Source organism: Nematostella vectensis, chromosome 12, assembly GCF_932526225.1.
Source record: "Nematostella vectensis chromosome 12, jaNemVect1.1, whole genome shotgun sequence".
In the NCBI taxonomy this organism is placed as follows: domain Eukaryota; kingdom Metazoa; phylum Cnidaria; class Anthozoa; order Actiniaria; family Edwardsiidae; genus Nematostella; species Nematostella vectensis.
In genome coordinates, this window is record NC_064045.1 from 4,212,581 (window position 1) to 4,237,296 (window position 24,716).

The window sequence follows — 24,716 nt, forward strand, 5'->3', positions numbered from 1 at the left end:
GCTCATGTGTGATTGTTTTGTAAAGGGACATCCGTTGCGGTGTTGGGGTGTGGGGCTCGCATTATGTTTGGATTATGTTTGCCAACAGGGTCTTTTTTTTCGTTTTGGTTACAGACCGCCCTAAGATTTCAGGTACGCGTAGTGTCTGCACGAAACAAAATACAAACTCGCAAAAGCAAAATACAAACTCGCAAAAGCAAAATATAAACTCGCAAAAGCAAAATACAAACTCGCAAATGCAAAGTACAAACTAGCAAATGCAAAATACAAACTCACACGTTTGATCGAGTAGAATTGAAGGTTGAATCGAATGCAATGGATTGGTGGAGTGCAATGAAATGGTTAATGAATTTAAATGAATCGTCGTAGGACGTAAAATGGTTGAGTGCAAATCGAACCGTTTGGTCTTGTAAACTGGAATGCTTTATCATTTCAATGGAACGTTTGCGATCTGGTACAATGGAGCGTTTGATCTGGTACAATGGAACGTTTGATCTGGTACAATGGAACATTTGAACTTGTACAATGGACGTATTTTTGTGAGTAATAACAATTAAAGAGGAATGTTTGACTAGATCTATGGAGCGTTAGATTACAGGAATGTGGGATTTTGGAATGTGATGGAGTGTTCTATTTCTTAACGTGTCATTCTGGTAGAACACAAATCCGCCAAACAGAACAGAAACGAACATTGCGCCGAGATCTGACGCGTCTACAATACGCGACCATTATCGGTAACAATGAAACTATTTGTAGAATTTTGTACATATTTTTTTAAAGATAATAAATCAACCTTATATCAGAATGTGTCCACTATTGTCCTAATCTACGGAGAAGCTGCAAGGGCTGCGATTATTATCATTTCATGAGTATCCTCCTACGCAGGCGCTTTCTAGTTTCGGGCTCCCTGTGCGATTTGCTCAAAAGCTTAGTATAAGTGTGTACGGGTAGCCTGAAACTCAAATGCGAGTGCGTAGGTGGTTACTTCAAATAGATAATTTATTTAACTAGAAGTTTCTAATAGAAAGTGAATGCTAGGAGGACGGGACGAACGTTGTTTCAGTAGAGGGGTTCTCGAAAAAAGACCACTGATCGATATGAAATCAAAATACAAATCAGCCGACGGGGAAAGCTGTGGTGTGGACACGAAAAATTGCATCCACTATATGAAACTCGCGCATGCGCTAAAAAGGCCGCTGATCAGCATGAAAAAAAAAATACAAATCAGCCGACTGGGAAGTCTGGGGTGTGGACACGAAAAATGAGCTTTTCGCATGTGCGATACCAAGATAAGACTTGCTCTCCGGTCGCTGCGCTCCCTCCGAGCAAATATACTCGTCTGGAAGGGGCTTTACAGGGTGGATATCTTGAAGTCGAATTTTCACTAGCGAAAGATGGGAAGGAAGTGGAGACGGACTTAAGCGCAAATAAAAACCATACGAACAAGCGAGGATATCCGTCTCCGCTCCCTATCCGTCTCTTCTCCCTATCCGTATCCGGAATAGGAATATAATAGGCCTTATAAGCCCTTTGTTGTAGATAGCGCATCGAACACTGTTTGTTTTCTAAGTGACTCATTCAATATGTAAGCAATTAAGTTTGATTGACACAAGTTAATAATTGCTGCTTAAAAGGCATCTGTAAATTGAGACCAGTTAGAGTCAATAGAGCACACGAGGAGATCGCAAGTTTAGAGCAGAGCAAGTCAAGGCCGCGCAGGGATCCACCCTTCAGGTACCATGATCAAGTTATATTAGCTTTATAGCGCATGATTTGTATGTTTTGTGTAGTAGTAATTATTAATTCAAGTGTATGTTCCATTGCTTGTAAGTTTAATTCCGTAAATCTCTATCGCTTCACAACTATGATCGGAATGTGTAGGAATATGCCCGAGATCTAGCCTAAATGCTGTAACTATTGATCTATTCCAGAATGTTTTAACATAATAAATATTGGAAGAAATCCTTGAGGCCGGTCTTAAATGGCTTCGTAGCCGGAGTCTACTTCACCCTTAATCGTACAACTGTGCCTCCTCTTTATCCATGTTCCTCGCAAATCTGCGGAGGAGCTCGCCACTGACCGACACCTGTTTCAGCGCCGGATCCTCGCGCATGCCGCCGAACCACGCTGAAAGCTTCGGTAGGTTCTCGGCGTTCATCGGAAACTCGTGCTCGGCTGTCGGAAGTTGTCCGAAGAATGGCCATAAAAGGTAATCCAGCATCCCCGGATTACAGAGCGTACAGGGCGTACAGAGACGTCGATCGAAAGCTTTCAATGTAGCGTAAACTACTCAACAGAGGAGGTGGCTGCAGGTGTGGTTGGGAAAAAATGGAGGGGAGGGGGTCTAAGCAATTTCATAACCCAATAGGGTAAGGGAGGGTTCTGAGGAGTAGAACTTCAGAATAGGGAGGGGAGGGGGTTGAAATTTGGATCATTTCACACCAAGCCCCCTCCCATTTCAAAATAAAGAACTGCCCCTAATACACCAACTTTTAGCTAGCTCGCGTATCGGCTCAAGGAAAGAGGGAGGGGGAGAGGCCGAGGGGGGACTGGGGGGACTCGGCCGCGCTCCCTTTTTCTTCTCTCGCCGCCTCTCCCCTAGGGCTGTCCCAAAGATGCTCGGCAACTTTTAGGATTTGCGGCAACTTTTCCCTTTCCCGGCATATTTTTAAAATGAGAGCAACTATGCTGTTTTTCGGTTTTTAGGGATATATTCACCTCAAATGTGCCTTTTTTTGTTTGATTTTTCTTGTTATTGGTATCGAACTATTTGCGATTTTTAAAGCCGCATTGTCACCAAGTTACTTCCGGTCGATTACGTAACAATCTCGGATAATTTTTAACGGAAAACGCGAAAAATATTTCAAAATATTGAAAGCAGTGTGTTGTTGTGAAAGTTTCTTTGAGGACGTGATTGATAATCCAGAGCGGATGGTCTGTTTAATATCTCAGATTTTAATATACTGTTTTGTCTTTTAACGGTAAAGGTTTCCGTCGGACCTCCGGAAGTAACTGGTGACAATGCGAATGGTCATTGGTCAACCTGATAAATTTGCTGATTATTTTACAAATATAGGGCCAAACATTAAAAAAAAATATTGAAAATACGAACATTGATAGAAAATCATACTTAAAGGGTAACTATAGCAATAGTTTGCTCTTCCGTCTTACCACGCCTGATGAAATAAAAGAAATAAGACTTTCTCTAAAAAATAAAAACAGTTGTGGATTTGATGAGATTAATATAAGGGTTATCAAAGCAGCTATTTCAATACTATCAAATCCTCTCAGTACCTTAATAAAACAATCTATTATGGCCGGTATAGTGACAGATAAACTCAAAATTTATCTGGTAATTTATCAGTAACTATAGACCAATTTCTATACTTCCATGCTCCTCAAAAATTTATGAAAGAGCAATATACAATCAACTTATCTCATTCATTAACAAATATAACATTCTAAATAATAACCAGTATGGATTTAGACAAACATTCAACAGTTATGGCAGTTTGTGACTTTATAGAAAAGATATCCTCTTCTATTGATAAGGGCTACAATATTTACTATAGGCATTTTCTTAGACTTGTCAAAGGCATTTGATACCATAAACCACAATATCCTTCTTCAAAAACTGCAATTTTATGGTATAAGAGGAATTCCACTCTTTTGGTTCCAAAATTATCTTTCAAGCCGAAAACAATTTGTTAATTATAAAGATACAAAGTCAGAAGAATATGATATAACCTGTGGTGTTCCCCAGAGTTCCATTTTTGGGCCCTTACTATTTCTAATATACATTAATGATGTCCCTAATGCCACGGAACTGTTTTCGTTTACTCTTTTTGCTGATGACACAAACTTAATTTTCAAATCGAAATCTGCTGAGGACATGGATGAAATTTTAAACTCCGAGCTATTTAAACTAACAGAATGGTTTAAGACAAATAAATTATCACTTAACACTAAAAAAAACTATATAATATTCAGAAACAGCAAAAGAAAGACGAAACATACAACCAAAATAGAGATAAACAACAAACCAATCCAGATGGTAAATGAAACTAAATTCTTAGGACTCATCATTGATAGTCAATTAAATTGGAAGTCGCACATCAACCATGTAAGAACTAAAATCACTAAAAATGTTGGAATAATGAATAAACTTCGCTTTTATTTGCCTAAATTTAGCCTAAAAACTTTATATTTTACATTAGTTCATCCATACTCACACTATGGAAACATCAACTGGGCAAGTAATTATGACACAAGTTTAAAACGAATATTCCTTTTGCAAAAAAGGTGTGTTAGAATAATAACAAATTCTCATTACCTCAGTCACACTGAGCCCTTTTCAAACAAGAAAGGCTTCTTACGGTCTATGACATTAACACCCTTAAAACTGCATTATTCATGTATAAATTCGACAATAATCATTTACCGGGGACTTTTGATAGCTTTTTTAAAAGAAATAATACAATCCACAGCTATAACATGAGAGCTTCATGCAACTATCGCACAACTCTTAGAAAAACAAGACGGGTCCAATTTTCAATTTCGTACAGGGGTCCAAAAATCTGGAGCAACCTCACTTCTCAAGCAAAACAATGCAGATCAGTAAATATGTTCAAACAGATTGTAAAGGACAATATTCTTTCTCAAAAAGCAGCTATTGATTTATAGATATGATTCTACTTTATTTCATCAAATCAGCCACATGTAAATTTAATAATAAGGATTCCTTAGTCAAATCAAGAACATTAATATATATTTCAGTAGAGACGCTACTAAGTCTGCGACAGGGGTCTACACCTCATAAGCATTGTGCTTTTAGTAGAATCCTTATCATCACTATTTTTTTTGCATTATTATCATTATACTATTATTTGGTGAAATAAACTTGATTGATTGATTGAACCTGTGGTTTGACGAACATGCAGTTTTGATGGTCAGCGTTCTTCCCTATTATTATTCAAAATGGCGGAATCCTCGAGTGACGATGAACTTATTATAGAATCCAACCTCCTAACAATAGCTGGAACAGCTGGAGCTAAGCTAAGTACACCTCAGAAAGCAATAATTTCTCGAGAAAGATAATTCCCAGACAACCTTGCCGGGAAGAAGACTGTCCGTGGAACGTCAGGGCCTGAAGTGCCGACTTGGCAGAATGAACATTTGGTTGCTCAATCTGGGAAACTTAGGTGCGAAGCCTGTAAAGAGACGTTATCAAAGAAAAAGAGCTCTCTAAAAAAGCATGTTACTTCGCAAAAGCATCTAAGGTCTAAAGCTACTCTTGAGAAGGACCAAGCGAAGGATCAGAACATTTTAATGTTTCTTAAAAGAAACTTTTGTCCAAACATAGCACCATTCAAGGTTCCACTCTTCCAGAGGAAATGCGCCTCTATCGCTACGAGCTGGTAGAGAAATTGCTCAAAGCTGGGATCCCTCTTGCAAAAATTGATGTTCTTAGACCTTTTCTTGAAAAGTATGGCCATCGATTGACCACTCGATCCCATCTATCAGAGTTCATCCCTTTAATATCAGAGAAAGAGAAGATGCTGATAAAGACTGAAATCTCTGCCTCAAATGGGTTCTCTGTTATCTTTTATGGGAGTACAAGACTTGGCGAGGCCTTAGCTATCTTATTAAGATTATGTTGATCAGCAATATAAAGTCCAACAGCGACTTGTCAAGATTGAAGTTTTAACCAATGATGAGGTTGCTTCTCTGGTTGAAGAGTTACCAAGCTACTTGGCCGCTGCAGATGGAGTAGTTTGCTCCACAGAGGAAGAGAAAGTATCTTGGTGGGCAGATCATGTGGATACTCTTTCTAACTGGTCAGCAGCTACGAAGAAGATCTTACTTATCCAACCAAGCTCGGTAGCAGCAGAGAGAGTATTCAGTCTCCTACAAAATGCTTTTAGCCGACAGCAGAACAGTGCACTACAGAAGACACTTGACGTGTCTGTGATGCTCAGATATAATGGCAACAAGGGAGTTTGAAGTGTCTGTGATGCTCAGATATAATGGCAACAAGGGAGTGTTGCCTCACTAGCCTGCATGTGCTTTGGCTATCAGCCATGTTGTTATAAAACTCACATGTTTAAGTTGCACTGTGAACTAAGTCGTTTCGTTTTTTCATGAAGCCTCTTTAATTGCATCATAATTTATATACATATTATATTGCATATTACATATTTAGATTAAATGTCCAATCAATGTTTTTTTAGTGTTGAAAAGAATTGTTAAGCAGCATTCTCTCTGCAACTTTGAAAAATGTAGTAAGTTTGTTGGCAGATTTTTACAGGGACAATTTTTCAATAATTCTCATTCCATTTTTTGAGCATCTTTTTGGCAACTTTTGCAATTTTTGGAGCAACTTTTGGCAACTTTTTTGTATTTTTGAGCATCTTTTTAAGAAATTTGGAGCATCTTTGGGACAGCCTTACTCTCCCCCCCGTCCGTTTCCCTTGAGCCACTACGCAGACTAACATTTAGTATTTACCCAACGACAAGACACAAGAAGAAGTGGTGTGTCAACATGTTTGAAAACTGGTGTGCTAACAGAGTGAACAAAATAACCGCAAAGGAGTCAACAATCTTTTATATAAGACTATCCGATCTTGAAAACCTCGACAACGCATGGGAATCTATGTCGGCTCCTTCCCTTACTTTCTGGATCGGAAAATTCATCCAAGAAGTTGCAGATAAACAAGGTATTTTTTTATTTATTTCATTTTGTACCACTTTGTGTTGCTCGAGTAAACTACTCGAATCAGCGATTTGGGTTACGGTAGCGCTCTAAAACAGCACCGTTATTACATGGCATTTAAAAACACAGAACATTAAAGCGATGTTAAGTTGCAATGCTAATTGGAAATTAATTTGTTTTCATTTTAAGGTAACCGATACCCCGCTCGAACTTTATACCAGATCTTGGCTGGTCTTATGATGCACCCAATGGCCCTGTAAACATAAGTGGTAGCTGCAATATTACTATTATTTACTTCTAGTTGTAGGTTCTATAACCTACCTATTGTAACTTGATCAATTATTAAGGTGAGGACAAAATAAAGTGCTGTTTGTGAGTAGTGAATTAAGTCCGAGGACTGGAACAAAATTAATTCAGTTCAGTTCAGTTCAATTCAGACTGGGACTGGATTGTTGTCCCTGAACTGAATTAATTTTGTTCCAGTCCTAGTACTTCACCCCCAGCTCTTCGCTGCTAAATTCAATACCCTCCCCGTCTTTAAGACACTGGACTAGACCAGGTTTCAAGTATTATCATGTAACCAAATTTAAGTAATTTGGTTTGCTGGCGTCCTGCTGAATAATTATTGAGGATGAGAACAGTATTTTGAGGCCTGGTTCGGCACTGCCTTCAAAGAGGCTGTTTCGCCGATTCTGGTAATCTCGTCAAAAACCTAACGCTCAATTTTGTGTCAGTCTCAAATAAGTTCAAAAATTTTGTTCGACTTTTTATGTGCTAATAAATTATTGCGTGCTAATACTAATTATTCAACAATTTTCAAATATGTGCACTCCCATACATTGGGTCGTCTTTTGTAAAAATCTAGAGCAATCGCATTAACATTGACGGTTCTGAGCGAAATTGACAACTCGCTCTCTTTATGATCTGTTAACGCGCGAGTGACCTATCGCTTGTCTTCTTTACGCCTGCAACAACTTGAGTCTTTCTATAGTTCCCCATTAGGGCCTGTTTACATGGAGATGGAAAACAACAATCAATCATAAATCTGTGTTTACAACACACAATTCTCTTCCAATTCCCTTTTAATGAAAAAGATACATCCAGAACTTAATACCATTATATTCACACCGATATTGTGGTTATTAAGACAGGTATTTCACAAATAAAAGATTTCAAGTCTCCATAATGAAGTAAATCTTATTCCGGTGACAAGGGTTTTTTGAGTGACATGATTTCTGAACATTTGCGTGAAGAATTGAAGTTCATTCATCATCTAAAAATATTGTAAATCAAAGAAAAATAAAGGCCTTCTTGTATTTAAATACATAACATAGACTGAGAATGCCTAAGTTTTTCATCTCACCGTATTGAAAAGAAAAAGAACTTTTTAGGAGTCAGCCTAATGCATCTTGAATGAACTCCAAACTCGCTGTTTCCCCGACGTCTTCCCGTTCAATATTTAAATAACATTTAGATAACTTAACATTAGATAACTTAACAGATACCAGGACACCATCCTACATGTAGAATTGTAATCATTAGCTATGAGAAGCAGCTAAAAGGATAAAAACAGGTAGCGAACGAAGTCAAGAAGTGCAGAGGGAAAAAAATTGGGAAAAAGGAACTATAGCTCGCGAGGTGCCCATAGCCGTATATCATTCACATTTTGTTCTTGTAAATAAAAAAACGGCTTTTTGTTGGGCTCTCGTGCACGAAAATTATCAAAATGAATCACCCAATTCTAGGCTAACCTTTATCTTTACATTTTGTCTATTTTGCCATTTCTGTATTTGTGTGGATTGTGGCATTTATTTTGGAAGAATCAGACCGTTTTGTTTCTTGCAATATTGATTTGTTTACCGACACGCGTGCGAAAGCCCTTTGGAGATTGTTGGTTTGTTAACCTGCTGCATTGCGAAGTTAAAACCTATTTTATAGATCAATAAAGAGCAAAAAGGAAGGGATGTGATATGTTATTCAGTAAATATTTTTTATTTATTCTCAAATGAAAAAAACTCGTACCAGACGACAGAATTTTTGAGTGATACGGGACTATGCCCGCTGCTACGGAACTACTCCCACTATGTGCAAACAGAAAATACCATATAAATCAATAAAACTTGAAAATTTGTTGTCTTTTCTGTGCATATTATATGCATAAGTAAATTTTTAGTCGTCTTAGAAAAAATCATGCGCACTGGACCCAATCAATTTTAATACGAAGTGATACGGAACTGGTTATCTTACTGTATTTATGTTTATGCCTGGTTAACAGAGGCTCCGTGCTTCACTTTAAAGAGCCGTGGAGCGGCGACAATAACTTGAGGCTTCGCGGCTGTGAAGCTCAGGCGCGTATCCTCGATTGGCTAAAGGGGGAGGGGGGGTGCAGTCATAGATATCATATGGAAAAAGCATGGTATTTAAAGATTCCTCTATAAGAAATGACGCACCTTTTGATCGCCAAAGGGAGTGCACGCGCACCCCCCTGTGTACGCGCCTGAAGCTTGGAGCCTCTGGTACCCAGGGTATTGTTTCGACATTTAGCCTACCTTTTATGTTTGGGATCCTACCACTAAAACATGATCCAGATCAGGGCTGTTTTTAGTTGTTGATCCCGGGACAGCTCATGCGTGTGTGTCGATTTTGGTTCCTTATTCGCAGGGGGGAGGAGAGGGGGGTACTAACATGATATCTTTTTTTCGTTCTCACGTCCTCCCGACATATATCAAATAAAGTCTTTATTTCATATTCCAACGCAATTTAAAAAGTAGATAGAACGAAGAATTTCAAAATCTGGCTCTTTCCTTTGATTTTGTTTGTTGCGATAGGCAAGATAAATCGCAAGGAGAGATCTTTGCGTTATAATTGTTACACTTCTATACACTTCTTGGACTCTTGTTTTTTTCGTGTAAATTAGTGAAAAATGTTATACATGCGAGGTGTAAAAACTTTCGAACTTTGAAGAGCTCTTGTCAGTCCCACCTTTGTTAATGTTTTCATCAAGAAGGCATATATAATTGGCTAAAATCTCGATATAACCATCTAAAAACAAAGTTTAATACTTTATTTACCAAATTCAATCGAAAATATCTCTTTGTGAGGGGGGCGTAAGGGGGGTGCGAAAAACGCACAGAAAAACACCAAAAACCGCAAAAACGTCAAAATAAGCCAATAACCGTAAACTGCGCAATCTAGAGAAACCGCAATACCGCGAAGTAAAATACGAAAAACCGCGCCAGATTTAAGGCAAAACCGCATCACCGAAAACCCTTACGCCACCCTCCATTGGCTCCCCCAAATCCGCCGATGGAAATGGATGCCTTTTCACACTTGGTACTTTGCTAGGATGACACAATGACGGCTGACAGAGTCTTTTTAATGGCCGGTTTCTTATTTTTGGGTAAAAGATAAATTTCCCAATAAACCTTCACAAAGTGTCCGACTCCAACTTTGTTGAGTTATACTAACTAATGTCCTGAGAGCTCTTGCCATAATAGTACGTCTTCAACCAAAACGTTTTAACATTCGACAATCCGGCATTCTAAAATAATCCTAACTATGATGCTTTGCATTGAGGTGTATTTTTCATTCTAACGCTACTAGATATATTTAGGCACTGCCTAAAAGCGGAGCCCCCTGTTTCACTTTTAACGCATTTTATGAGTCATCAACCACCCCCCCCCCCCCCCCCCCCCCGGTGTATGGAATCCGGTTAATGGAACGTTTATACTAACTAATTACTAAGTGAGCTGAGACACGTGAGTGCATTCTACCGTATTGATTCACACGCACACGAACCATCAAGGGTATAGCTTTATTCGACATTACAGCAAGCATCATTACATAAAAGGAGCATCCTGTGACTGTGTTGTGGGTTGTTTGAAGATTTGCCGTGAGTATTAATGAACGCACAATACCTCACAACAGTTACTTGCAAAAGTATTTATCTAAGGCATATTAATTAATAGTTTTCGGGTAAACTGTATATATTGTGTGTTATAGTACGTTTTATTATCTGAAAAACGAACATAATATGGTAACACATTTAGCCGAATAAAATACATTAAGCTATGAGGGTACTTTATTTAAATATATGTAAGTATGCATATTTCACTCGATATAGCTCGTGTCGATGCTACAGTAAAACTTGCATCCCAGATAATAATTAATCACTGAAAGAAAATAGAACAAGTCAGTGGGTCTTTATAACATCTACATCGGGAAGATGAAGGATAAACCTAGGGGAAGTGGAGACTAGTGAAATTCTAGAGGAGTAATATCTAGGCATTAGCATAAATCTAGGTAATGTGAGGTCACGCGCGCCCTAAATTATTGTATTTTAAAATGGCGGCCGCAAGAGCAAGGAAAATACGCTGGATTGTATAGGAATTTCACTTTATCCATGAAATATATCAATATCAACATGTCGTGCACATTTTGCCGACCATTAAATCGAAAGAACAGTTTATTAAGATTGCAATCAAGTTGTTTTTAACATAAAAGAACAACATTTGGTTCGGTCAAAATCGCTATGTTTTCGGCCGATAAATCTCGCACACTTTCCATACAAAACCATAAAGAACTATTGAAATTCCAGCAAAATGGTGACACAATTTACCTGTGAGAATTTCCGAGGTGCCGGCCCCTGAATTTCTTCTTCAATGTCTGAACTTTCAGATAGCGATTAACATGGCTCGAACGAAAGTAAAAAAAGTTCGGTCAAAATTAACTTCAAAAGGTCGAATTAAATCCGTCAAGAAATACATTTCAAAAAGCTACACCGCCACGTTGTCACAAACTCTTCGACTTGAATGTGCACGAACGAACCAAAATGATTTAATTTATTCCCTATTTTAAAGCAAAATAGTTTGCAGGTTTCCAAAATAGTCTTAAACTAAAGTTATTCGTTGATTACCTATATATATCTTGAAGAACACATTTCTTGAAAGTAGACGGAGATCTATGTTTGTGTTGATTTTGCAATAAATATGAAAGCCAGGAATAGCATAATAATTTGATGGCATGACAACATACAAAAGAATAACAGCATATAGGGTACAGCTTTCTCAATATCAAAAATGTATCACTCTAGAGAAATTTTACATACTCTCTAGCAAAGTCATTGGAAACTCAGGGATCTTTATATTGCAAGAGTAAAAACTCACGGAAATCCAAACGTGGAGTTTCTGCCACTTTCAGACAATGGAAATTCAGGAAGGTCTTTAGGAAAAAGAATCATACAATACAAATGGCTATTTTTATCCTCTATACTGTTTGTAATAGTGGTAAATCTTATGATTACATCATATGCTCAAAAGGGATACAATTGGGTGGTTCCCAACGACACTGTCACTTTACGGGACTCAGTGCTGCTTCTAATCCCCATCACCATCCCCATCATGATCATTATTATCATTATCATTATTATTATCATTATTATTATTATCATTATTATTATCATCATTATTATCATTATCATTATTATTATTATTATTATTATCATTATTATCATCATCATCATCATCATTAGCATTAGCATTATCACTATCATTATTATTATTATGACCCTCATCAGCATGTCCTCTGCTCGTACGCATAAGTGGCCCTTCATGTGATGAAGGGCCACTTACATTTGATGCCGTTGGACAATTAGGTACGCTCGGCTGAACACGGAGCGAAGCAAACAGCTTATAGCGCGAGGCTGTCACCGGCGCATTCGATACGGATTTCATAATTTTTCGTGGTCTAAAATTCAGAACTATCAGTTTTCGAAGCAAGGTAAGTAATCTGTTATCTCTTACTTTTGTTTAATTTATATAACAGATTACTATGCGCCGATGGCAGCCTTGCAGACTTTCCACCTCGCAGGCTAATAATAGTTTGCTTCGCTCCGTGTTCAGCCGAGCGTACCTAATTGTCCAACGGCGCCGGTCAAGGATTCAAATCGCTGCTTACTCGTTTTAAAAAATGGCTAGCGGCCAGGGAAAATGATTTAGCTCGGATGTTTTGCCACATATCGAATGTAAGTGTACCCTGGCATAGGTCTGCGAGATAAAAATATTTCGTTTTTGTATTTTCCTCGCGAATTTCGACGGTATTCGAGTTCTACCGAAAATGGCGCCTCCAACCTTGTTTCTTTCTTTAGTAGGGGGAGAGAAGTCATATATTCATTTACGAAAACCCCCCAAAATCGTATATTACACATAAATATAACAAAAACAAGGCATGTTCTAAGTTTTAAGGCAATTTTATTGGCAATGTTTAACAAAAAATCGCTACTTCAATCCACTCGTTTTACCTCTAAGAATAACTGCCGATTCCAAGCTACCAACAAGCTTCGAAACCATTGCCTGGGCTACCTGTGATAATACTGTTCTCTGTCTCATCGCAAGACATCATTCCATTTGGCGTTTAAGCCGCATTATCACCAGTTTACTTCCGGAGGTCCGACGGAAACCTCAACCGTTAAAAGACAAAAGAATCTATTAGAATCCGCAATATTTAACAGGCCATCCGCTCTAAATTATCAATCACATCCTCAAAGAAACCTCCAATAGACGAACTGCTTTCAATATTTGAAATATTTTTCGCGTTTTCCGTTAAAAATCATCGGATATTGTTACGTAATCAACCGGAAGTAAACTGGTGACAATGCGGCTTTAACCTGTTTTACGCTTCTCTCCCCAGGCAGCCAAACATATATCCAGAAGTTGTTGGAGTACCTAAAAGACTAGGAGCTGTGACTAGTAGTGTTGGCCTGCCCCCATGATTTGAATGCTGAGATGTCTGAAAACACTACTTGTCCAGGGTTTTTCTCCCGGCTGATGTTCTCATGGCTCAGTCAGGCTATAGATAAGGGGAACGAGCGACAATTAGACATTATTGACTTGCCCGTATTGGACGGTGTGGACTATCAATGCGAGAATTTAACCAAGAGACTTGAACACTGTTGGCAGAGTGAAAAAGCTAGCGCCAAAATTCACCAGAGGAAGACAAGTATATGGAACGCCGTATTTCGTTTGTTTCCACTTCGGGAGTTCGAGCCAATAATTTTGCTCCAGTTTTTGTATTCGATTTCGCTGTGTGCAGTTCCATTCTTGCTGTACTGCTTGTTGTTGGAGTTGTCCCTTCCTTTGCCTAGTAAGACTACAGCCTCGCTCTTGGTGGTAGGAATGTGTGTTACTGCTTGGATGAGAACGGTGTTCATTTGCCATAGAGACGCACTGACAAATCGACTTACAATCAGAACCATGTCAGCAATTTCAGGGATGGTGTATAGAAAGGTAGGAGAAAATATTGTTTTACTCAACACATTGACCCCTCAACCGGCCAGTACCGGCTTTGAGAAGTAACCTCGACCAAAAAAGTTTATAAAGGTACTAGATAACACACAGACTAGGCACACTAGTATCGTGGGTAACATGAACAACGGTAACAAGCGTACTAAGGTTCTATATAACACACAGACTAGGCACACTAGTGGCGTGGGTAACATGAACAACGGTAACAAGCGTACTAAGGTTCTATGTAACACACAGACTAGGCACACTAGTGGCGTGGGTAACATGAACAACGGTAACAAGCGTACTAAGGTTCTAGATAACACACAGACTAGGCACACTAGTGGCGTGGCTAACATGAACAACGGTAACAAGCGTACTAAGGTTCTATGTAACACACAGACTAGGCACACTAGTGGCGTGGGTAACATGAACAACGGTAACAAGCGTACTAAGGTTCTAGATAACACACAGACTAGGCACACTAGTGGCTCGTGTAACATGAACAACGGTAACAAGCGTACTAAGGTTCTAGATAACACACAGACTAGGCACACTAGTGGCGTGGGTAACATGAACAACGGTAACAAGCGTACTATGTTTTTTTTTTTAAAAAAACAGACGGTCTTTGTCACATAAATCGATTTCAGGTCATTAAGACCCAGAATACCAGTGTAAATTTTAGAATCATTTTGGTTTCAAAAAAGAAAAGTATTTAGGAGAGCTGTGGAGATTCGTTAGGAAATTATTTTCCAGGCAAAGCCAAACAAGAAAAAATCCCCATGAATCCACCTTTGCTTGCAAATATCCATAAGCACAGCACTCAATTCTGTCCCAATAAACTTAATGCTTGCAAATATCCATAAGCACATCACTCAATTATGTCCCAATAAACTTAATGATGTCCTAGGACGCTCTAGCTCCCAATATGCTCATAGCATAAAAATCAAGCAACCATCAACTTGTGCTGGAATTAGCACAGCGAGGGATTAGAGATAGGACCGCAAAGCTCTGTTGGAAAGCATAGATACCGCTGACTAGGTGCAGCGGTTGTTTGACTTTGACGGGCGGTAAAAACTCAAAATAGGGTGAAAAGGTGTCTGTTTTTTGGTCCGTTTTTTTTTTAAATTCAGCCTGTCCTGAACCTACCTGAATTCAACCTCAGACTTCAGTCATGCAGACTCAGTAGTTAGAAATTTTCCTGTGACTTAAATGTTGTTCAATTGTATTAATTTAAGGGCCATTTGTATTGTATCTTTTGATATTCGGCGCTAGCCTCAATAAAATGTTTTATCATCATCATCATTATCGTCGTCGTCATTATTATTATTATTATTTGTTCTCTTAGATGATTCGCCGGAGCAGCCGACACGTCACTTCCGGTCACGTGGCAACTCTGTTTGGCACCGACATCGAGTCGTTCAAGGAGGGGTTTTCTCACCTTCCAGCAGTGATTGGAGCGCCTGTTTGCATGTTGATGATTATTTCGGTCTTGGTATGGGTTGCAGGTTGGCCGGCGATGATGGGTGTGATCGCAACAGCGGTTTTTATTATTTTACAAGTGAGTTAAGCAGCCAGTTGTTGTGTTTCACTGTACTTGCACTCCGTGTCGTGACGTGCTGTGTCGTGCTGTACTGTGTCGTGCTGTGCTGTGTCGTGCTGTGTCTTGCTGTGCCGTGCTGTGCCATGTTGTGTCGTGCTGTGTCGTGTCGTGCTGTGCCGTGTGTCGTGCTGTGTAGTGCTGTACTGTGTCTTGCTGTACTGTGTGGTGCTGTGTCGTGTCGTGTCCTGTCGTGCTGTGCTGTGCCGCGCTGTGCTGTGTCGTGCTGTGCCGCGCTGTGCTGTGTCGTGCTGTACTGTGTCGTGCTGTGCTGTGCCGCGCTGTGCTGTGTCGTGCTGTGTCGTGCTGTACTGTGTCGTGCTGTGTCGTGCTGTACTGTGTCGTGCTGTGCTGTGCCGCGCTGTGCTGTGTCGTGCTGTGCCGCGCTGTGCTGTGTCGTGCTGTACTGTGTCGTGCTGTGCTGTGTCGCGCCGTGCTGTGTCGTGACGTGTCGTGCTGCGCTGTGTCGTGCTGTGCTGTGTCGTGCTGCGCTGTGTCGTGCTGTGTCGTGCTGTGCTGTGTCGTGCTGTGTCGTGACTTGCTGTGTCGTGCTGCGCTGTGTCGTGTCGTACAATTGTCGTGTTGTGCTGTGTCGTGTCGTGCGGTGCAGGGTAATATTGTGCCGTGCTGTGTTGAGCTGTGTTGTACTGAGCTGTATATAACCTAGTAGCGTATCCGTTTCTATCCTAAGAGCCTGGTCATCAAGGCGTCTCAGTATTACCGTGCCAGGACAGTTCCCGTGACGGACACGCGCATCACGCTCATCAGTCAGATCATCCGGGGTATTCGCACCATCAAGATGCACGCGTGGGAGAAGCCCTATTATCAAGCTGTGCACAAGATAAGAAAGTAAGCACCAATACCCGCGAAATCTGGGCAAAACGAGGGACATACGAACAAACAAAAGTATTATTCCCCACCCGGACTTCAAACCTACCAACACCAGAAAAACCAGGGGCTCATAGTAGGGGTAATCAACTTCCCCACATTCTGGTACTATATAAGTGTCACGGCGTTTCCAAGGATCGGGCTTTTTTTAAGCACAGGGAGCATAGGAAGGGAGTAAAACAAAGCTCGATTCCATTGTTCAAAACCTGCCTAGTTACGGCCAATGTTGTGACACGAGATATGATTGAGATATGATTTTAGACCACTTTTTAACCAGAATATTTCAAAAGGGGTGGTGGTATTGACTGTTTTTGACTCTTAACTTGGAAACAGGCTTTTATTAAAGTTTAATCCCCCACCCTTCCCTGGGACCATGGGTGTGGGGGTATCAAATGACTAGTGAATAAGAACATTCTACTGTTCTCTTCAAGATTTTTAATTCTCATGTCTTCCAGTCTTTAGCATTCATCTTGGCCCTCAGGTAGTTCCTGGTACATAAAAGAGTGAAAACAATTATTTATTATTTCTTTCAAAACAATCTTTTTATCAAGCCATTTATAATCTAACTAATTTTCCACAACTATTTGAAAAAAAATAAACACATGAGATGCAAGATGCAGACAATAACAACAATACATATTGAAAATAGGGTTTTTTTTATCCTCGGTAAGGAAAATTTATCATGTAAGTTGAAAAAGCTGCTGTATCTTCTAAGGATATGTATCTTCTTAGGACAAAGAGCACAGGATATAAAGACAAGAACGGTCTTCTTTAGCAGTATTTGACAAATGCAACACGATATTGGTTAGCCTTAATGAAATATCTCAACACAATCAATCTGCCCTGAAGAAGTCTTATTAAAGACGAATTCCAGTTTTTGTTGTATCGTATTTTATTCAACAAAATCAAGAATATAGATAAAACGAAGAATGTCAAAACAAAACCTGTTATGCTCAAATAATTTGATTACTAAGTTAAGTACTCGCATTCTCAAAGCATACAAAAAGGACAACAAAAAGCCTAATAACTTTTATATCCTCAATAGACAATACAAATCGTCGTCCAAAACTCACCTTGCATTCTTTTTTTTTTTTTTTTGGGTCGCTTTCTTGTGGTTCTGTTCGCTTTTTAATGTGAACTGTTACTTGCTTAAATTTACTAGCTAAAACCAGGTAAATCTTGGCGTGAATGAATGTTAGTAGATCTCCTCTAGTTGACTTTATCCTTAAGTCACAAAATTTGAGGCAAAATAAATAATTATCGCATAATCGACAAGAACTTTTTCCCTTGCTCCGTGCTTGTATTTAGTCGCCATTTCGGGGTCGAGTGGGGGCCTGGGAGTCGCGCGGCTGACTGACTGGCTGGCTGGCTGGCGAGTGACACCACAGGGTACCCGCGCGATGACCACAAAAACCAAGTCGCATACCTATACCATATTTCTATGCCTATGGGGCTACGCGCGCGGCCTGCGCCCGCGCTTAGCTCCGCTATAAAGACATCGCTGACAAAGTATCCTAATTCCCGTGATTTAACTACATTTCGGAGATCGCCTTATTAAAAAAAAAGTGTATTCCGCATACTGATTGATAAGTGTGCCCATATCCATAAGCCCCACCCCCTCTGATAGGTATGAATACGCCGTCTGCATGGACTATTTGGCTGTGCCTAGCAGCGAGGGCTAACTCTCAAAGGGGATTCGCCAAGCCAGATTGATGGACAATCAGATACATCAAGCTCCCCCCTTTTATTTCAGGAAGGATAACCGATAACCTTTTGTAATTGCGTTTATATGAGCAAGACCGCCCTAGCGGCTGGGGGACCCTATTCTAAGGGCATAACCTACCTCGCGTGAACCAAACAACCCTCAGAAGCCGCCCCCTCCATCATGTGAATACCCCTCAAATATCAAACTGCTACCTAGGGGTTCCCTCCTTCATATGAACACACCCTAAATGTCTTAGCTGTCGCGTGGCGCTGAAAATAACTCAATTGCTTATCTGTAGATCTGAGATGCACCTTCTAGCCAAAAAGTACAGCCTTACTGCACTCTTTGAGGCGTTCTACTGCTCCACCATCCCAACACTGTGCGTTATGCTCTGCTACATCTTCACCGACAGACGTTTAGACCAGGCCGTCATCTTCACGGTGTTTGCCTACTTTAGCCATCTGAGAATGGTTGCAAATTACATCTATGCTTTTGCAATGCAAAAGGTGACAGATAGTGTAGTTTCCATGTGGAGGATCGAAGCCTTTTTAATCGATGATAGAGTCGAAGATGACAACCAGTCAATGAATCCGAATCCCCTTAACATCGAGAGCTTCAATGGAAAGGGTTATCAAGATTTCGAAAAAGTCAAGTTACCGGTTATTCGTGTTTCACAGAAAGGCATCACCAGTTACGCGGGCGATTTAAAGATTCTCCAAGACATCGAACTTGACGTGTCTGGCTCTTGTCTTGTCGTTGTGGTAGGTCCAGTTGGTTCAGGAAAATCCACGCTTCTATCCACCATTTGTGGTTTGGAGCCGGGCTTTGTAGGCTTTTTAGAAAGAAGAGGAACTATTGCCCACGTTCCACAGGTACCCTGGATATTTCAAGGAACAATTCAGGAGAATATAACATTCAATGCCCAATACGATGCTACAAAATACGAGAGGGTTGTTGACGCATGTGATCTCACGGTGGATTTAATGACATTTCCTAACGGCGACTTGTCAGAGATTGGCGAGCGCGGTGTTGCTCTGAGCGGTGGTCAGCGGGCTCGTGTCAGTTTGGCACGCGCGCTGTACCTGGATGCAGATATTTATGTTCTAGATGACCCTCTAAGCGCACTGGATTTCAAAGTGAGAAGACGCGTCTTTCAACGGTGCATTTGCGAGCTGCTAAGAGACAAACTTTGTATTCTTGTGACACATGACTTAGGCTGTATCGAGAAAGCCGATAAAGTTGTTATCATGGAGGGAGGAAAAATAGTCAAGCAGAGTATTTACAAGGAATATATAGATACTCAAGAAAGGAGAATGACTCAAGACAAGGGCAAGGATGGTGATTGCGGTGATGATGATGATGACAATGGTCATGATGTTGATTTTGATAGTGATGGCGGTGATGATGTTCGTGGTGAAGGTTATGGTGGAGATAATGATGATATTGATTGTTATTATAATGTATGTGTAGCGGTGGGCGATAATGATGGCATCGATAGTGGCGATAAAACGAAGAAAGCTGTAGGAGGGGAGAATATGTCCACGTTAACTGAAAAGAGGGATATTGGGACAGTCGTGTGGCGTACATACTGGGCATACCTTCGCGGTGGAATCTCTGTGCCGGTCATTATCTTACTTGGACTCTTCGCTTGCCTCACTCCAGGTAATCAATATTTTTTTTACTCAAGGGCCAATAACAGGATAGGTGTAGCTGGGGCAGAGGTGTTGGTGGATGACCCATTTTGTTTCAAGACAAGTATGTAATGGTTTTCCAGTCGATGGCTAATAGAAAAAGGGGCGTATCGGAAAAGAAAGGGGGTCTGTTGTATGGTTGGATGGAAAAATGAAAGAATGGTAATTAAAAGAAAAAATAGGCTCTGACAGCGGCGTAGCCAGGATTATAAACAGGAGGGGGACCAAAAGGCCCGGTGAAGGCATTTTCTCCCGTATTTCAAATAATTACTCATACATTTACTGTATTTTTGGCTGCTAGAAGGGGGGGCCCGGGCCCCCTGGGCCACCCCCTGGCTACGCCCCTGGCTGATAATATAATGAATAGTCGGTTATTTCATTTCTTTTAGTTCACATTGTAATTTTTCCGTAATCCACTCTTAATGCAAAGGCCATAAAAAATCTTCAAACTTCAATTCTCAAAACTTTGGCCCATGGAAAACTCATGACTCTCTAATCACAAAGCGTGTTTGTTTATTGCAGTTTTGGGCGTGGCCCCTAACTGGGTGCTTGCACGGTGGGCCCACTTGTCGTGGTCCAATCCCGACCAGCACTGGATCATCATCACCTACATACTCCTGACTGCCATAGCGGATATCTGTCGCTACACTCTCGTCGCTGCCGCGTGTATAACCGTTCTTCTCTGCAACTCAAGACATCACAACAAAATGGCAGAATCCCTGCTGCACGCCCTTGTCCAGTTCTTTGACAGAACTCCTACTGGAATAATAATCAATCGCTTTTCTGCCGATGTCGGTCGGATCGATAATGAGCTGCCTATGAAGTTTAGTTTTCTAGTTGTTGGACTCGATATTGTGGTATATACCATTGTCCCTATATTTGCAAACTATTGGCTTGCAATTGTGGTCATTCTTCCACTTTTCCTATTTGTTTATTACGGAGTAAGGTTTCAAAGAGCTCTCTGTGAATCTACGAGGCTCGAATCACTTGCCCGGTCCCCTGTCTTTTCCCACATCGATAATACTCTTGAGGGGCTGAACACTATCCATTTGCACGGCGCCAGCGACGTATTCATCAACAAGATGTACAGGTATGAATTAGTAACGTTGAAAATTACATCCTGTTTAGACTTCGTGCCCACGGTTCCGTTTACATCGCTTTTGTTGTGGGTACGGGTATTTACCACAGGTAAACGCAAAAAAGAAATGAAAACGGAACAGATTGAAGACTCTAGCCAGAGTGGAACAATTTGGGACAGAGTGGAACAATTTGGGACCGATACTCTTTTACTGCCGGGCGAACGCACGAAAACATGTGGACTGGCCTCTTCAAAATGAAAACCCTTCATTTGAACGTAAACAAAACAAGGTTGCGTCTTAATGCATACGTTAGCAACATCAATCCCCAGTTTCTTCAGGTGGGTTAGCAAAGGTTTCTAGGGGTGGAGGCTGCTCAGGTCTTTGTTACACTGTCGATTGGGCCGCCAATTTGACGCTAACTACGCTACAGACTATTTGTGTCGAGCATTCGATCACGATGTTTATCCATTTCAGAGTTGTTTTGTCTTTTAGGTTTCAGGACAACCTTTCTAGGACACGCTACACGGCGAGGCAAATGATCTTTTGGCTGCAGATGCGCGTGTTAAACATTGGAATCATGTTCCTGCTTGGTTCCAGCCTCGTCATCGTCTTACTTTCCACGTCTGTGGGTATGTACATTTAAACAGAGAGAGTGACCATCATTAGCAACTTCATCATCATCATCATCATCATCATCATCATCATCATCATCATCATCTTCATCATCATCATCATCATCATCTTCATCATCATCATCATCATTATCATCATCATCATCATGACCATCATCATCACCATAAGTTCCAACATCACCATCATTATTTTCATTTTCAAGCCCGATGCAAGGACCAATGAATTGATTCGTGTCTTTCTAGGTTTTGTGGGAATGGCAATATCGTATGTAGACATCATGTTGATTGAAGTACCGTACTTTCTCAAAGCCTTTGGAGATTTACAAAGCACGATGACTTCAGTGCAAAGAATACTAGAATACTGCGGGCTCAAGCCTGAACTGGCCTATCATATCAAAGAAAAGCCACCACGTGACTGGCCTCACTATGGGGCTTTGACCTTCAGTCACGTGTCTCTGCAATATTATAGCGGCGGACCTCGGGTCTTGAAGGATGTTTCATTTAGCATCGAGCCTCGGCAGAAATTCGGCATCGTGGGGAGGACTGGCGCTGGCAAGTCGTCCATTGTAGCCTCGCTAATGCGCATGCCTGAAGCTACATTCGGGATACTCATTGATGATGTTGACATTCGCGGGCTCAATCTTCAGTCTACAAGAGAAGTTGTTTCAGTGATTCAGCAGAGTCCGGTGATGTTTTGCGGCTCCATCAGAAATAACCTCGACCCACTGGACATGTACACGGATGACGAGATCTGGATTGCTTTACATGACGCTCAACTTGGGTCTCTGGTGACGAGTTTAGATGGAAAACTTGAATATCATATTCAAGAGGGCGGCTCAAACTTTAGCGTTGGTGAACGACAGCTGTTTTCACTTGCGAGAGCGCTGCTGCACAAGAACAAGATTATTGTGATGGACGAGGCGACGGCTAATGTGGACCCACAGACGGATCACATAATCCAGACCACCATCCGAGACAAGTTCAAGGACTGCACCGTGCTCACCATTGCTCACCGACTCAACACCATCATGGACTGTGACTGCATCATGGTGCTACACGATGGACAAGTGGTGGAGATGGGCACCCCTCAGGAGCTGATGGGAAAAGCTGACGGCTGGCTCGCTCAACTATGGCAACATTCAGACTAATGGTATACCTGTGACGATGTTCCATAGGCAGTCCATGAATATTGGCACCCCTCAGGCACTGATGGGAAAAGCTGATGGCTGGCTCGCTCAACTATGGCAGCATTCACATTAACGGGATACCTGTGGCAATGTCAAAACAGACAGAACGGAGATGGACACCCCTCTGGAAATAATAAAAAAATAGTGACAAAACTACTCTTGGAAAAAAACACTCGTGACAACCACTCGTGACAACCACTCGTGACAACCCTCGTGACAAAACCCCTCGTGACAACCCTCGTGACAACCCTCGTGACAACCACTCGTGACAACCCTCGTGACACACTCGTGACAACCACTCGTGACAACCACTCGTGACAACCCTCGTGACAACAACTCGTGACAACCCTCGTGACAACCTTCGTGACAACCACTCGTGACAACCACTCGTGACAACCCTCGTGACAACCCTCGTGTCACCCTCGTGACAACCACTCGCAACAACCACTCATGACAATCACTTGTGACAGCCACTCGTGCCAACCACTCGTGACACCCTCGTGACAACCCTCCATGAAGACCACAAGCGTCTGTAATATTATATTCGTAACAATAATTATCGTTGATAACTTGAGGCCGTTTCCAATTCACTTACCAGACAAATAAGTACAATATAACTCAACGCTTGACAATAAACTGTAGTGTAACAATGATATTGTTCTGTTTTACACAATTAAAGGTTTGTTTTTTGCATTTACCACCTTTATATATGAGAAACAGGAAAGTAGGATATGATAAAATAATTAAAGTGAAAGCAGCTATGCATCATTATTATGCTGTTTTAAAAAGAAAATCAGCAGAAAATCTATACGAAGATCGCTAGATTTTCTTGTCTACGACGTTTACTAGCCGAGCCTCTAAACATCATTCTTCCAGTGACGCCCAGCCAAAATGCTGTGACGATCGATACGAGGAGGCTCTGGGCGGGCAATAATTTCCAGAATATAATATGTATGCTACATTAGCATAATTTAGTATAAGTTGAAATCGAGGATGACCGCGCGCGCTTGGGCCCATTTCCATTCAAGCCGTGGCACGTTTGCACTCTCTCTTGAATCACTGCAAACTCATGACTCAGCACGGGATTCGGGGATACTTTGGCGTGTTTTTACCGTGTAAGAGGTGTACAAAACAGAAATCATCGCTAGGCTAACCAGTTCCGGTCATGTTCTTATCCCCGGAGGTTTTCAGAGAAGCTAATCATCGGCGTTGGAGGCTGCTAACGGAGTGCTAATTATTTATGGCCGAGGGGGGGGGGGGGGGGGTATTCAGCGCCACTCCACTTGAGTTTTCTGTACAACCCCCCTTTGTCAACATCAAAACTTTGTTGCTTCCCCTCCTTATCTTTAAAAATCTACAAAACTACATTTATAACACGAAATATAGATACATATAAACAAATCATTCAGCTAAAAACAACCAAGAAATAATATTTCTTATTGTAATAAGTCAAATGCGTGGCCTTGTGGCGTTTTGATACAGTAAAGAATGTATCAATATCTATCTTTGCATGCCATATCACTAGTCCATATCAGGCAGGACAATTTTATATTTTACTGCATGGGACTGTCCTAATAGAAAGTTAAATCGTCCCATGCTCTGTGGAGACTGACACGGAAGGTTTTGGGCGGCTATACACTATAATATCGAGTTCTTCGCTCCTCTTTGGAGAACGGATATTCGTGAGTACTAAGTAAGTTATACCTAAGTTAACTTATGCTCAACTTATTTTATCGTTTATGTCGGGTGATTCCGGCTGATTAATTGGTGGAATGCTATATATATCTTAGGGTGGGCAGGGAACCGAAGCTGAGTCGAGCAAAATAGCCGAGTGTCGTGGATAACAGCAACCATGTCAACAACACCAGCACCGCGTGGAACTAGCCAGTAATTGACAGTATTATTTTAGGAAGAGCTAACGAAGTAACGGACAGCCAACTTG

The 24,716-nt window shown here is 41.0% G+C and overlaps 1 protein-coding gene and 1 long non-coding RNA gene across 4 annotated transcripts; both read left to right on the forward strand.

Annotated features, from left to right (window-relative positions):
• The first annotated feature begins 4,970 nt into the window (after positions 1 to 4,970).
• LOC116608632 lies at positions 4,971 to 7,799 on the forward strand. The gene is made up of 2 exons (XR_004292721.2): positions 4,971 to 6,716; positions 6,902 to 7,799. It is a non-coding gene; the product is annotated as an uncharacterized LOC116608632 (long non-coding RNA).
• A 2,676-nt stretch (positions 7,800 to 10,475) lies between these two features.
• Positions 10,476 to 23,467, forward strand: LOC5497963 (ATP-binding cassette sub-family C member 4-like). Of its 3 annotated transcripts, none has more exons than XM_048720244.1 (8): positions 10,476 to 10,604; positions 13,400 to 13,995; positions 15,341 to 15,553; positions 16,284 to 16,441; positions 18,484 to 19,847; positions 20,399 to 20,966; positions 21,448 to 21,584; positions 21,831 to 23,467. In XM_048720244.1, exons 2-8 carry the CDS (start codon positions 13,495 to 13,497, stop codon positions 22,733 to 22,735), a joined length of 3,846 nt encoding a protein of 1,281 aa, XP_048576201.1. In that variant the 5' UTR covers positions 10,476 to 10,604; positions 13,400 to 13,494; the 3' UTR covers positions 22,736 to 23,467. The 3 variants fall into 3 exon arrangements, with proteins under 3 accessions (XP_048576201.1, XP_048576203.1, XP_048576202.1); XM_048720246.1 differs by lacking the exon at positions 10,476 to 10,604 and adding an exon at positions 12,350 to 12,490; XM_048720245.1 differs by lacking the exon at positions 10,476 to 10,604 and adding an exon at positions 12,543 to 12,734.
• The last annotated feature ends 1,249 nt before the right edge of the window (positions 23,468 to 24,716 follow it).

Excerpts from the sequence above, each read along its gene's own strand:
- LOC5497963 (XM_048720244.1), top strand. The coding sequence starts at position 13,495 with ATGTCTGAAAACACTACTTGTCCAGGGTTTTTCTCCCGGCTGATGTTC. Across the intron at positions 13,996-15,340 it reads CAGGGATGGTGTATAGAAAG|ATGATTCGCCGGAGCAGCCG; the intron begins GTAGGAGAAAAT and ends TTGTTCTCTTAG. Across the intron at positions 15,554-16,283 it reads CGGTTTTTATTATTTTACAA|AGCCTGGTCATCAAGGCGTC; the intron begins GTGAGTTAAGCA and ends TTCTATCCTAAG.